Below are 15,567 nucleotides of genomic sequence, written 5' to 3' on the forward strand. Positions count from 1 at the left end.
TGTGGTTTCTTGGCCTCCACAAAGTATGCGTTAAAGAGACCTAAGGCCTTGAAATATTGAAATATATCCAAATATAAAGCTGAAAATAACGCTCTATGAACCATTTATGTTAAACATGGTCTGAAAATCTACTGAGAGGTTTGGAAATTTGAGTCTGGAAAAGTATGGAATTTTAAAATGGAAAATGGGTAGGAACCCTGTTACTTAATCCTCTTCGTCCCATGAGAGACATAGGGCCACGAATTAAACTCATGAATAATCACATAAAACCATCAGAAAGATGGCAATCTAATAATATATTCACATTATGCACTGTGCAACAATAAATTTGTCAAAAAGAAAATGTCTTTACATTCTAAATTTTGTTGGTTTTTCCAGATTTTTCTTGTAATTCTCCACAGATTTTTTTACACCCACATTTAGTTTATACTCAATTTTTTTTCTTTTATTTAAAAAGAAAAAAATAGCATGAGTAGTTTTGCATCGAAATCTAAGCAAAAACGTGAAGTTCATGTATGACTTGCATGCTTTCTGTAAACGACTAGGCTGTCAGTGTGTAAATATTCTTACAGGAACTGCTCAACTATTGTCATGACAACATCACATAGTTACATATTCCCATCTGCAACCGCGGGAGGTAATAACTGCAGATGAATCTTGGTGGTCCCTATAAACTGTTCCAGGAATATACCAAACTGACCCATGCATGTTATGCAATACTAGCAAAAGATTACATTTTTGCACATGAGCATTTTCGAACATGCTTCCTTTCTGGTGCTATACATTTGTTTTGAGCAAATTAAAATGACACAACTGTTACTGTATTTATTTTTATTTCCAAAAACTTTACAGCAGAATAAATGGCACAAAGGCTATGAATGAGTAAAAAAAAAAAAAAAAAAAGTGCAACTTGAGAGCAGAATGAAAATACAGAAAATTTCTGAACGAATGGTGCAAATCCAATTAATTTTAGTTTGTTAAACAAATACAGGACTGTTGTCCTCACTGAGCAGAAACAACCGGACCACATCAAATTAGATATGAGCAAAAATGATCTCAATAAGAGAAAAAACAGGGAGCATTCACAAATTCACTGTGATCAATCAAAGTGTTTGATCATAAGAGAACAGATAATGACAACGTACAGATTGATTTGCAAGCATTGCATTAAAATACTAAGTCAGATCTCGAAGCAGCCAACATAGAGATTGCTTGCCAAAATAATTTCATACAACGTGGTGGTGCGCGAACCATTCCGGCCTCACCCACGACCACATCTCTGGGGGCGCCGGGTGTGACGCAACGGTTTAAGTAACAGTGTTTGTCACAGACCATCGACACGAAACACTGCAGAAGATCAAACGCTGCTCTGGCAACCATACAGACATGTTAGGCAAGAGTTCCATTGCTTATGCGACCCAAAACCCTTGCCAGCAATTTCCTGAAAACATCACTTCTGTTTCCAAAACATTATTGCCTTATTCTCATAGGATAGGAGGTCATTTCTGCAGTATTTGCAAGGCGGAGGAAGCATTCAGAGATTTCCATTAGCTAAGGATGCCATTAGATTACGACACAAACTGTTCCACCTAACTCTATGCAGTTCTGTTTGCTTTATCCACATGTTCCACCTATAAAACACTTTTCCCCTGCTAAGAAGTAAAATCTAGTAACGAATCTATAAGCACTTTTTGATAATTACATTCTGTTTCTACACAATCCATGTGTGGGAAATGTAAAGCTTTGATTTACTGACAGATTAAAAGGTTTGTTTGTTCAAAAATTTAAACTCTGCCATCATTTACACATCTTCATGTCGTTCCAAATTCATATGGTTACTTTCTTCTGAGGACCTAAAAAGAAGACGTTTAGCAGAACGTTCATGCTGCAATTTTCCATACAGTGAGAGGGAATGAGGACGATATGACGAATGAGGAAAATAGCCAAAAAAGCATGATTAAAGTAATTTTTTGAAGCCACGCAATGTTCATACAGAATGTGTTTTTGAATTCCAGTGTGCTGATTTTCCATTGGTTTTCTATGCAAACATGTGTGAAACAGACATCTTTGACCAGTGCTTGTGTATTTTGCAACGTCTTGTGCACTGTGGAAAAAAAAAAAAAAAGTGCACAAGTGAAAAGACAGTCAACTTTCTCGAGACCTTGCATTTTTCCTATTGCACTTCCTGTAAAACCGTGTTCTTCGTAATTGGTCTCTAACAGACCAAAATTTTTGGTAGGCGGTCATTGAATTAGTCGTAACCAATTGTGGCACCAATTTGAAGACATGTGAAAGATTCGAGCGTTGTGATAGAAGGGAGTATTTTCAGTGAATAACTTTTTGGTCTGTTGGGAAGATTCACAATATAGACGTAGAGTCGTATGGACTATTTTTATGGTGTTTTGTAATTTTTGGAGCTCCACAGAGTTTTTGTCCTCCATTGATGGTTATTGTATGGAAACGAGCAACATGACATTTTGTTAAACTTCACTTTATGTGTTTTGCAGAAAGAAAGTCATATGAGTTTACAAGAACATACGATAGGTAAATAATGATGGACCCACTTTTTGGATGAACTATCCATTTAAAAGTCTGACATGCAGCAGAATCTTGCAAACCTCTTGCTACCAAGACAAAGAATAACCTGTAAGTGCTTTTCAGAATGAAACTTGAGCGACTGTGTTTCCTTCTGGTATCCAGCTGTGTTGTTTTTCAGATATTTCTTGGTCTTCATGTCACCCTCTCTGACCTTGTCTTTCATTTTCCAAAGTACAAGTTACTTGAAAACTTCAGTAAACCAGACAACCTACATTTTATGATTAATAAACCAATTCCTGTTTGAAACCCAGTGAATATGCAACTATCTAGACCAGTGGTTCTTAGCCAGTTTTGTTTCAAGACTTACATTTTACAACGGACATTAAATGGCAACCCAACACAGTATCAAAATGTATTATACAAAAGATTCATCATACAAATGTGAGCTCGCATAAAACTTTAAAATCAAACATTAATATCTATTGGTTGATTTAGAACTGGTTCCTGACACATTTTTGGGTCTCAACCAACCAGTTAAGAACCACTGATCTAGACCACAACCAGGTAGCCATGCTGTGTTGAACATTTTAAACATAGTAAGCTGCATTACACACATTAAACCAAGGTGCTGATTCAGTCAATCTAGATGATTTAGAAAGGGTATGGACCCACAATAATGGTGAGTCTCAACAGTGAGCTGGAACGGTAACTCAAGACATTACTCTGGGTGACCATCTCCAGGTCCACAACATGTTCTCTAGGTCCAGACAAAGGTTTGGTCATCACCAACATGGCACTTACATTACTGGAGCGCTGCAAGACAAAGAAAATCCCATCACCAGGCTTCACCACGAGACAGTGTTATAAATCACAGTGATCCATTTTTGAATGCAACAAGGTTGATGTCTTTATGTGTATTTCAGTATGTTTACAGGTACATATTTCAACTCTGTTATGGGAAAAATATCATTGTGAGCAATGATGACTACATAATCTGGTGAATAATGATATCTGATAAATAGACATTTGAAAGGTAACAGGGTTGACACAACCTATTTTGGAAAAGGAATGTCATGGTTCAAACACAAGTAAGTATCTCTTACAGTCACTGCAGTTTTTGTTGTTTACAGTTATACTGTCATGCTCAATTGTTCAGCTCTGTTATGGGAAAATAATAGTGATCACTCTTTCAGAAAAATAGTTTTCTTGGCAGAAAGCAGAAGAATACTGACTGTAAATAATCTGGTGTTGTGTTTTTTTGCACTGATACTCATCCCTAGATATTTTAAATGTAACAGGGTTGGCACTAAACCTGTTTTGGAAAAGAAATATCATGGGTTCAAACCCAGGTGAGTATCTATTGAAGTCTCTGTCAGTTTTTATTATGTTTACAGATATATTGTCAAGCTCATCTGTTCAAAGTCTTGACAAAAAGCACAAGAATGCTGACTGTAAATAATCAGATTTTATGCACTAATCTACAACCCTGTAACATTCAAACCCAACCATTTTAAATGTAACAGGGTGGACATAAAACCTGTTTTGGTAGAGAAATGCCTTGGGGTTTAAATAGAGTTTAAAAGCAAGTATATCTCATAAAAAATATCAGGTTTCTAAGTTATTTTGTCAAGCTCAATAGTTGGTGTGTTATAGGAAACTAATAGTGAACAGTCCTTTACATAATACTAATACTTTTCTTGGCAAAAATGAACATGAACATTGACTCTAAAGCTAATAAGGTAAACAAATAAGCTAAAGCTGTTATTATACTTTTTTAAAATTATTTTCAATCCTGTAATATTTAAACACTCTATGACAGGGATCGGATGGCACAAATTTTGGAAGAGAAATGTCTTTGATTATTATCTTTTCAATTATAATGTGTTATTTATTAAGGCTTTACTGAAAGCAATACATATCAAATTTAAACAATCTACTGTGCTTATTAAGTTATCCATCCAAACTGTTACGGTATTTAAATAACATAGAATTGAAAGGGTTAGATTTACGGTTAGTAACAATTCAGTGCAGGGTACAGTAAGTTACTTATTAATTCAATTCATTAGCTAATAAAATCTTCAACAGAGTAATTAAATTTCTGTACTAATTACTCTTTGTAAAAAAGTATTGCATTACTTATTAATTACTTTCTAAATCCTGTATCAACCTCGACCAGTTGAACAATACAAGGATAGACATGAAACTGCTATTTTAATCATTTCAAATAAATAAAATTGCATAAATTATTCTTGAACTGACAAGAAATCTTGAAATCAAAGTATTTAAAGGGAGAAGGTTACATTAAAACATGCATTTTTTACATTAGATGTTAAATTTTGATGTTCAATCCACTATTGTTTTATACATAATTGTTATAGTTTATACCAGGTGCCCAACCCGTTCCTAGAATCTACCTTCCTGCAGAGTTCAGCTCCAACCCTGATCAAACACAACTGAACCAACTAATTAGGATCTGAAGGAGCACTTGATAATTACAGACAGGTGTGTTTGATCAGTGTTGGAACTGAACTCTGCAGGAAGGTAGATCTCCAGGAACAGGGTTGGGCACCCCTGGTTTATACAGTATTTAATGCAATTACACTAGAAGTAACTGTAGTTAAATTACAGAAAAGCTAAGAGTAATCCATTACTTTAATTTTCAAGGGAAAGTAATTCATTTACAGTAGTTAATTACTTTGATTTTTTAATCACCTGGTAAAAAATAAATAACTAACTGCAAGGCTGTAATCACAGATCTTACCCTCAGGTAGAATTCTCCTCCCTCATTGCCAGATTTAATGGTGAAGGTGTTTACCATGTTGGGGTAGACACTGGTAGCTTGAATCTGGAAGATATCCGCAGGCACTGAGCGATCAGAAAAGATGCTCATGTACTTGTAGACAATGACAGGCGGCAGTCCTCGGCAAACATTTGGTGACTGGCACCTGCAGCGTCTGTTGATAGAGAGTTAAACAGTTTGTAAAACAGATTTGTGGATCAAATACCAACACATTTTATATTTTTTGTCGCAACACAGGGTATGATTTTATCAGGAGATTAGACACACCCTTCGCCTGTTTTGACGTATGGCTCACGGCAGGGGTTTCTTGGATAGCAACGGAACCCTCCATAGTAATTCCAACACATTTCATCTTCTCTGCAGTTGTGTGCTGTTTCACACTCATTTATATCTATTAACAGGGTGGAAAAGAGTCAAGATTCAAGAGTTTATTGTCGTATGCACAGGAAACAGTCTGTTACACCATACAATGAAAAAGGTCAATGAGTATCTTCATAAGCCACTTCAGAAGCCTGGAAGAAACTGGAATTTACCTTGGCACATCCGCGTCCCTTGGAGCTGGTATCCATCAGGACACACACACTGGTATCCGCCGGGCTGATTCACACACTGGAACTGGCAGATGTAGTTTGAGAATTCACACTCATTGATATCTGGAAAATACGAATGAGAATGAAACTCACAGAATGACAAAATATTGCTCATTACTGTGGTTACTGTCAATTTAATGTCTGTGGACCGAATCTCGAATACCACAGAGAAAATTACATACTTTTATACTACACTATACTAACATAGGACAACCAGAAAGTGTCGACATGCTTTTTGTCTTCATTTGAAACAGTATATCAATAGTCGATGATAATTATAACTATAAAGTTATAATAATCTTTCTAATTTTTTGAGCATAGCAAAGTCCAAATCCCAGCTACAATGATGTTGACACACAGGAACAATCTTGTTAAAATCACTTTCAGAACCTTTTTTTTTTTTTTTCAGCTGATGAACAATAAAAACATTGATAGCCAATCAGAATCCACTCAACACTCAGCATTTAAGCAACTGACGACAAAACTTCAGCATGTTATTATAATACACAACATTATTGTCCATTGATGTGGACGCTAAGATAATTATTGTTTATCCCCAGTTTCACAGACAAAGCTTAAGCCTAGTCCTAGACTAAAATGTAAGTCTGAGCTGTTTCAACTGAAAGAAACTTGCACTGACTGATCTTAAAATTATATCAGTGCCTTTGTTTTGTCTCGAGATGCACATCAATAATGTTTTTTTTCTAAGCACGTTTATAAAAATGACTTAAATGTCCTAATTGAACTATGGTTTAATCCTGGCTTAGTCTAAGCCCTGTCTGTGAAACCGGGCCTTAGTTTAATATTTTAATCATCAAATGCAAAGACATTGAGATGTTTTTAAGATTGTCTTAAGTGTACAAATAGTATTAACTAGTTTGTCAAAGTCAATTTAAATAGCCAATATCAAAGTACCTTAGTAATGTCTTTTAAATGGCTATTTCACACATTATATAACAAAAACCATCAAATGTACATCAAATATAACATTTCTCTTTCAGTTAGCCTAAGGATAGCATGTTAACAGATTAGCCTCCTAAGCTAGCATAGCCTGCTAACAAAGCATGCAATATGCAAGTTACTAGAAATATTCAATACGAAACTTCATAGAGTTTATTTTATACCGTAATACTTATATTTTCTTTATGAATTATATAATAATGCTCATTTGTCCAATCCCATTAAGATATTCTTATAACTATTTTAATATCCACACAAATGGGGGAAAAAATTGTACAACATTGTACAATGTTATCGCCATTGAAATACTGTTTGATTATGATTATTTTGATCTGATTGGCTACAACAGGATAGCGTGAGTAACTTTTTGTAGATGTTAGCTAATGAGAGATTGTAAAACTTACCCTAACTAAATGAAACAAATGTCAAACTGTCTTTTGTAAGCACATTACTGTCAGTACTTTACATGTTTGTTTACATACACGTTGAACTTATTGTTGATGGTGTTAGGAATATTCAAAGTCTATCATGTATTTTTGTACATTAAAAAAGCGTAAAATGCTTGAAAAAAAAAACCTTGGCAGGAGACTGAGTCTGAAGCCAGTTCATATCCGACTTCACATTGGCAGATGAAAGAGCCAATCAGATTGTAGCACTGATGTTGGCAGGGGTTTGCGGTTAGACATTCATTCACATCTGTAAAAAAAACAAAAAACAAAACACACAACTGAACATTAATGATAGATGATGAAATTAAAAATGAGATTGCATGAGTAATAAACAAAACAACTGGTTGTTCCCAAATGCCTATTTCATTCAGTCCCTCAAATATAACACTAATAACGGCACTTATTTAAAACAACAGGTAGCATAATCCAAAACACACATCATTTCTGCACTCCTAATCATTCTTTGGTATGTCTGGCGAGGTTTCCAGCTTCGTTCTGGAGCGCAGAAAGTGTCCTTTCACGCTGTGAGGGCCATCGTGGGTGGTCTGCGCTTATCTGCCAGGTTTGGTCAAGTAACTGTATACAAAGGCCTAAGAATAGGCCAGTATTCTGTGATTCATATACAGACTATTGGATGTGCAACACGTGTGAGTGAAAAACCTCCTCATGCAAACAAGGCAGATTCTTAGTAGGCTCTTAAGTGACCTGTTTGAGGCATTAATGGGAGAATAATGTCAATGCATAGATCCGAAGACCCCCGGGAGGCCTCTCGCCGAGAGTTTCCAAAACTTTGCTGACCAGCATTTGGGCCCTTTCAGGGGGTTCAGTGCTGCTGATAGCCAATCTGGCCGGAAAAAATGAGGCAAGGCCTCACGGGCAAGAGTTCAGACGAAAAACATGCTTTTTTTCTTGCCCACCTCTTTGAGAGAGACACACCTGGAGTCTGTGATCACCCACATGATGGTGATTTGATTCCAGCAAACTGGTGTTAGATTCCAGAGGAATCACTGCCAAGGCGCTTCTGAAAGAGACTGGCCGAAAATATGTAAACATTGCAGGAAGGCTGACTCTCTTTTGCGGGAAGAGGCCTGAGCTAATTGTTGACTCATTTTAATGGGCTGAGAGATACATGTCCTGACCCATACTTCCTCAAACAAAACCACATAAACTCTGGTAGCTGTATGATAACAAAAAGCACAGTCGCTGAAGGGCCATTTGACCCAAGATTAGTCTCCAAGAGCATGTGCGCGAACCTACCAACAGTCCATTTACTGAATGTCTGAAGAATATTGCACACAACAATGGCTTAAATCAAAATACAATGGTTTGAGTTACACCCTTGTCTGCCTGGAGACAAAGTTTATGGATACCAGGTTGATGCATTGAGTACTTTTGATTAAAAAACAAACAAATAAAAAACCAACAAACATTAGTTTGTGATGTTAGTGGCATTCTTTTTTTAAAATTTAATAATAATAATAATAATACGTATATGAAATAATTCAATTATTTGCATTATTAAAATAATCATTTTATTTATTTATTTTTTTAGCAAAATTTTATTTAAAAAAGCCCAATCAAAGTCATGTGACTTTGATTTGGCTTGATTATATGCACAAGCTATCAAAGAGAGGACAAGGTCAATAAGTATTTTAAAATATCAGATCATCTGACCTTTTTGACAAAATTCAGGTTGTTAAATGTCATGTGGTGCAACTTCCAAAAATTAAATAATATTTAATATTAAATATTAATATTTAATATTAATAATTTATAATTAATATTAGTGTTAATTGCATTATCTGGCGTAAAACATGCCAAATTAGTTGTGTGGATCACTCCGCTGTGGCGACCCCTGATAAAGGGAGCAAGCCAAAGGAAGAGAGAGTGTTAATTGCATTAAATTAAGTTGGCATTAAAAATATTTTAATGTTTTAAAGACAAAAATTAAACAATACTTTTAAATAGTCTGTATCAATGAATAAAATTTATATATTTTTTATTTGATTTGTTTCTCAGAAGAAGAAAAAAATCAGTTTGAAAAACTTTGGCCACAGAATGAGAGTCAAGTGGTGCAACTGACATACACATGCATAAAAAAAAACATAAAATAGGAAATTATATGAGATATAAGTATTTGTAAGTATTTTAAAATATCAGAAAATCTGACAAGGCAAGGTTAGTTCAGGTTGTAAAATGTCATGTGGTGCGACTCCCCAAAATGAAAGAATGAATAATTCTTGATATGTGTAAAATTACTTTTTACTTTGGGAAAAAAAGAAAAAAGTATTTTAAAAAAGACATGTACACTCACATGCATTCAGGGTATAAGGAACATATATTATTACATTGGTGGTTATACCACATGACTTGTAAATGGAAATTTGAAATATAATATTGGTATAAAAGCTGAAGCAGCTACATTTTGCTCATTAACGTTATAATTCAAGCAATATAGCAAGACCAAAGCCAAACCAATGCTAACCAGTAAAAAACTACTTTGCCAAGCATTAAAATAGACACTGATCTTTCCTGAGCTTTTCAGCAGTAGTGGAATCAGTTATCAAGTATTACAGCAAATGGAATCAGTGCAAATGACTGCTCATAGTATCTAATAAAATGATTTAAGATTGGGAAACAAATGTATTATTCTTGTTGGATGACATGTTAGTTGGCATGTCTTTGCAATTCTTGTCTCTCAGTCTCATCGTGAATGGTTTATGCAATCTAAATTGTTTGCTTCTAGCACAGGGATTCTGCATGCTGTAACATGACTGAGCCCTCTATCAAGTTGGGAAAGAATTAGCACCATTAGCACACACACAAAATTGTTTTATCCACCAGATAGAAGAAGACAGACCCAGAGGAAGCAGATTTCTGGCACTACATCCTCTGAACAGATACAATGACTTCCCAAAGAATGACATAATAACTTCCCGAGGGGTCAGCATTTGGCTTGTTAGCTTGTTAACTACACATTCTGCAAAGAGATCATCTTCCGTTGAGTATTTTAAATATGACCTCTCAGAATTAACTGTATGTTGACAAAATGAATATTTTGCAAACAACATTTATATCGCTAATATTTCAGGTGCTGGAAGCCTAAAAGCTGTGGGCTAATAAGCTAATTAACATTTTTGCTACTAACTTCGGAACTGTAGGACACAAAATTTTGAGGGTATCATCTGCACACAAAATAAACTTCGCTTATACACATTCCACTCATTCTTGCAAACAGTGTGTGTGAAGCAATTTTCAGAATCAGCATTCATAATTCTTTTCCCATGGCCTTATGGGATAGAAGAGTGTCCATCAGATGTGCCCTTAAAAATCTTGGCAGAAGTAGTAAACCATCTAGGTTATTTGAGACATAGTGTTTCTTAAATACTAAGGATTCTAACATACTACTATCTATATAGTACGTAAGTATGCGGTTTTGTCAACCAAATATTTTAAATTTAAGGAAGCCTACTTTTTCTCACAAAACTGGGTACTATGGAAGCTTGTTTGCACCATGGGAAGAAAGCTTAAATAGTAATTGTGATCTTTTATCTCACAACCACATCTCGCAATTGTGAGCAAAATGTCAGGTTGGTGGAGTTTATATCTTGCAATTCAGAGTTTATATCTCACAATTCTGAGGTTATTCCTTGCAATTCAGTTTATTTCTTGCACTTTAGAGTTGCAATTCTGAGTTTATATCTCACAATTCAGAATTCATTTTTTGCAATTCAGATTTTATTTTTCGCAATTCAGTTTTTACGTCTTGCAATTCAGAGTTTAAATCTCACGATTCTAAGCTTATATCTCACCATTATGAGTCATTATGGCCATTTTGAGTTTATATCTGGTAATTCTGAGTTTATATCTTGCGATTCAGAGTTTACATCTTGCACTACTGAGTTTATATCTCGCGATTCTGAGTTTATGTCTCACAATTCTGAGAATATATCTCGCGATTCCGAGTTTATATCTTGGGATTCTGAGTTTATATCTCGTCATTCTGAGTTTGTCTCGCAATTCTGAGTTTATGCCTCGCGATTGCGAGTTTATATCTTGGAATTATGAGTTTGTCTCGCATTTCAAGTTTATATCTCGCGGTTACAAGTTTATGTCTCGCAATTCCAAGTTTATGTCTCGCGATTCTGAGTTTGTCTCGCGATTCCAAGTTTATATCTCGGGATTCTGAGTTTATATCTCGCATTTCCGAGTTTATGTCTCACGATTCCAAATTTACATCTCGCGATTCTAGGTTTATATCTTGCAATTATGAGTTTGTACCTCACAACTCTGACTTTTTTCTTAGAATTGTGAAAAAAGTAAGATTTGCGAGACATAAATTCAAGAATTACAAGATGTAAAAAAAAAAAAGTTTATATCTTGCAATTCTGACTTTTTTCACATAATTCTGAGTTAACTTCTTGCAATTTAAAATGTATATATTGGAATTCTGAAATTTTTTGCTGAATTCTAAGTTTGCATCTTTAAATTCTGTTTCTTTCCACCACAGAATAAAAAAAAAACATCTATATATAATTGCAATTTTATTAGTCTTTTTGTGTTTCTTGAAACTTTTCTTCTCAGAATTGCTCAAGAAATCTCACAGTTCTGACTTTCCATCTTACAATTCTGACTTTAAATCTTGCAGTTGTGAGAAAAAAGTCTGAACTGCGATTTGCGAGAAATAAATTCAAAGTTGGGAGATAAAAAATTGCCCTGACCTTTTTTTATTTTTTATCCCATGGTGAGAACAAGTTTCCATAGGCTACACATGGACACATTGATCTGTTGTATACACACCATTTACAGGATTGTGGGTCATGAGATCTCTCAACTCCATAATCGCAACAAATATTGCAAATAATCAAGTAGAGAATGGGCCAGCTATTGCTCACCTCTGCAGTAGTTCTGAGAATCCGGCATGAACCCCACGCCACACTGGAGTGTATGTGTTGAGCTATGAATGACTCTTGAGTAATCTCCCCTGGAGACGGGGGGTAAGCCGGGCTGAACATCTACTCTTTCCACTGGCGGGGGGGTAGTGGGCTCATCCTCGCCGTTACTGATGATTATCCGAGCGTTGTGGGGAAGGCAGAGGTAGCCACCAAAATGGTTGACGCATTTCATGCCCCCTTTGCAGGCTTCCAGCAGTGTCTTGCACTCATCTACATCTGTAAGGAAAATAGACACAAAAGTAGTTATCTCTCTCTTTTTTTTACATGAATATCTAGCACAGGTCCTAATTATGCAGTATGCTAATTCATGGTGGGTTTTCAGTGCAGGTGTAGGTGTAGGTGTATGCAATATAAATGTGATAATACTGTGCTGATCTCAGAGGGTCCAAACATTAGCCAGTAAAGCAGTTTGGCTGATATACTCGTGTAGCATTAACGCTTAAGCTATCAAGATATAAATATGAGAGGAGACAAGCTGTTACCTTTACAGCTTTGTTTTTCATGGTCAAATTCATAACCTTCAGTGCACTGCAAAAGAAGAGTCATAGGCAAAGAAAATAAATAAATACTGGATCAAAAAAATGGAACACAGACAAATCTTTTTACAGTTATTAGCACTATTAGCAAGACATCAAATTCGTCTATCAATCTATCTATCTATCTATCTATCTATCTATCTATACACCTGTCCAAAGTCTGTCTATCTATCTATCTATCTATCTATGCACCTGTCCAATGTCTGTCTGACTGACTATCTATCTATCTATACACCTGTCCAAAGTCTGTCTATCTATCTATCTATCTATCTATCTATCTATCTATCTATCTATCTATACACCTGTCCAAAGTCTGTCTATCTATCTATCTATCTATCTATCTATCTATCTATCTATCTATCTATCTATCTATCTATCTATCTATCTATCTATCTATCTATCTATCTATCTATGCACCTGTCCAATGTCTGTCTGTCTGTCTGTCTGACTATCTATCTATCTATCTATCTATCTATCTATCTATCTATCTATCTATCTATCTATCTATCTATCTATCTATACACCTATCCAAAGTCTGTCTGTATCTATCTATCTATCTATCTATCTATCTATCTATCTATCTATCTATCTATCTATCTATCTATCTATCTATCTATCTATCCATACACCTGTCCAATGTCTGCCTGACTATCTATCTATCTATCTATCTATCTATCTATCTATCTATCTATCTATCTATCTATCTATCTATCTATCTATCTATATCTATCTATCTATACACCTGTCCAATGTCTGCCTGACTATCTATCTATCTATCTATCTATCTATCTATCTATCTATCTATCTATCTATCTATCTATCTATCTATCTATCTATCTATCTATCCATACACCTGTCCAATGTCTGTCTGTCTGACTATCTATCTATCTATCTATCTATACACCTGTCCAAAGTCTATCTGTCTGTCTGTCTCTCTGCTTGTCTGTCTATCTATACACCTGTCCAAAGTATATCTATCTATACACCTGTCCAAAGTCTATCTATCTATCTATCTATCTATCTATCTATCTATCTATCTATCTATATCTATCTATACACCTGTCCAAAGTATATCTGTCTGTCTGTCTGTCTGTCTGTCTGTCTATCTATCTATCTATCTATCTATCTATCTATCTATCTATCTATCTATCTATCTATCTATCTATCTATCTATCTATCTATCTATCTATCTATCTATCAACACAAAGCAGCACCCTTAAGTGGCTGTGGTGTGTTGTGCTCTACTTGCCGTGTATATGACAGGATCCTGAGCTTCGGTTTCCTGAGACACGGCGAAGTGGACGGCGACACTTAAACACAAGCAGATCCCCAACATTGTGACCTGCAGCCCAGAGAAAACAGACGCTCACACTTTCACAAATCATCACTGAGCCCATGTGCATTTGCACCATTTCCACCTAAACCCCAATTACATTTCATCCGCGTTGCAAAGATCACATTGTTTGGTTTGAATAAAACCGCTGTTGACCCTGGCTCAGTTCTGCAGCAACTTGGCAGAGTCCAACACATTGCAGCACAAAACAACAGTGTCCAAACTGTGCCCACTCACCCAGTCCATAATAGCAATTAAGCCATGGCACATTTTTAAAAGTATCACATTGTCCTTGTGCAAATTACCATATCCAGCATATTTGAGACCAAGAGCAGATCTCATTTCAACACTGTGGGAAATGTTCATGACGAATTCAGTCTTGTAATATTGAATTTAATGGTTTTTTTCCCCCCTGAGGATGAACATCTCTGTTCTGGAAGCTCGTTGTGAACCTCCCAGACTGTGTCAGAAAGAACCAGCTCAAATAAAAACACGTAAATCTACAGTACAAGCTTATTATGGCTATTCCAAAAGTAGTGCAACTGAAGGCATGTACCAACTAGTACTTAGACACCATATTTATCTGACAAAGCCCTCCAGCAACCTCCAGTTGAAATTGTTGTTTTCTGTTCAACAAAATCTCCTGTAATCATGCTAGAAGTTGAAGCAGAAGTCGATTGTCATTCAAAAGTATGAAATATTTATGCAATATAGCCAGATAAATCATTCTTCATGTATATGTAAAACAAAGTACAGTTGTTATACATGAAGCACTACAACTTGCAGTTTCTGAGTTGCACATTCAGAAAACTGTTACTATGCTGTAGTTATCAATCAAAATGATGTAGAAATCATTAACACAGTATAGAATTTATAATGCAATGCCAAAACTGCATAAACAATATACCTTATCAAACAGGATTGTCCCCCTCTTCCCCAAAGTCCTGATTGTGTGTGTGAAGTGAGTGGAGATCTTACCCTGTGTGATTTATTCCACTGTAGCTTGAGGAGCACTGGAGTCTCTCACACATGAGGTGCCTGCGATCATGTTCTTATAAGAGGCAGGTTTTTCTCTCAAGCCTTTTCAAATTATGTTTTTTCTCACTGCAACATTCTTGCTGGAATATAAAGGCAGTGAATGTGGCTCCACCTACTGCTTAACATTTAGACCTACAACACATTTACTTGAGGACATGAGGTCTATGAAGAAAAGTCTTACCAATAATTAAGAATTAATTTATGATCTTAAATATACTATGAACATTATCTATTGTAGATGTATCATTTAATATATAAAATAACTGTTGACTGAATTTAATTTTTTTATAATTATAATTTTAATTTATATTAAGAATTCTGATGTCAAATACTATGATCATTTGTATTTATCATAAAAATCTATGAAT

General features: G+C 35.4%; 1 protein-coding gene across 2 annotated transcripts; it reads right to left on the bottom strand.

Annotated features, from left to right (window-relative positions):
- Positions 1-883: 883 nt before the first annotated feature.
- On the bottom strand, positions 884-15,341 carry si:ch73-173h19.3 (uncharacterized protein LOC563864 homolog). Of its 2 annotated transcripts, none has more exons than XM_058760442.1 (9): positions 15,069-15,341; positions 14,078-14,170; positions 12,775-12,820; positions 12,233-12,508; positions 7,465-7,584; positions 5,872-5,991; positions 5,606-5,729; positions 5,300-5,492; positions 884-3,351 (listed from the first exon to the last, which is right to left on the bottom strand). In XM_058760442.1, exons 2-9 carry the CDS (start codon positions 14,162-14,164, stop codon positions 3,190-3,192), a joined length of 1,128 nt encoding a protein of 375 aa, XP_058616425.1. In that variant the 5' UTR covers positions 14,165-14,170; positions 15,069-15,341; the 3' UTR covers positions 884-3,189. The 2 variants fall into 2 exon arrangements, with proteins under 2 accessions (XP_058616425.1, XP_058616424.1); XM_058760441.1 differs by having other exon boundaries at positions 15,140-15,340.
- Between the last annotated feature and the right edge of the window lie 226 nt (positions 15,342-15,567).

Source organism: Onychostoma macrolepis, chromosome 22, assembly GCF_012432095.1.
Source record: "Onychostoma macrolepis isolate SWU-2019 chromosome 22, ASM1243209v1, whole genome shotgun sequence".
In the NCBI taxonomy this organism is placed as follows: Eukaryota; Metazoa; Chordata; class Actinopteri; order Cypriniformes; family Cyprinidae; genus Onychostoma; species Onychostoma macrolepis.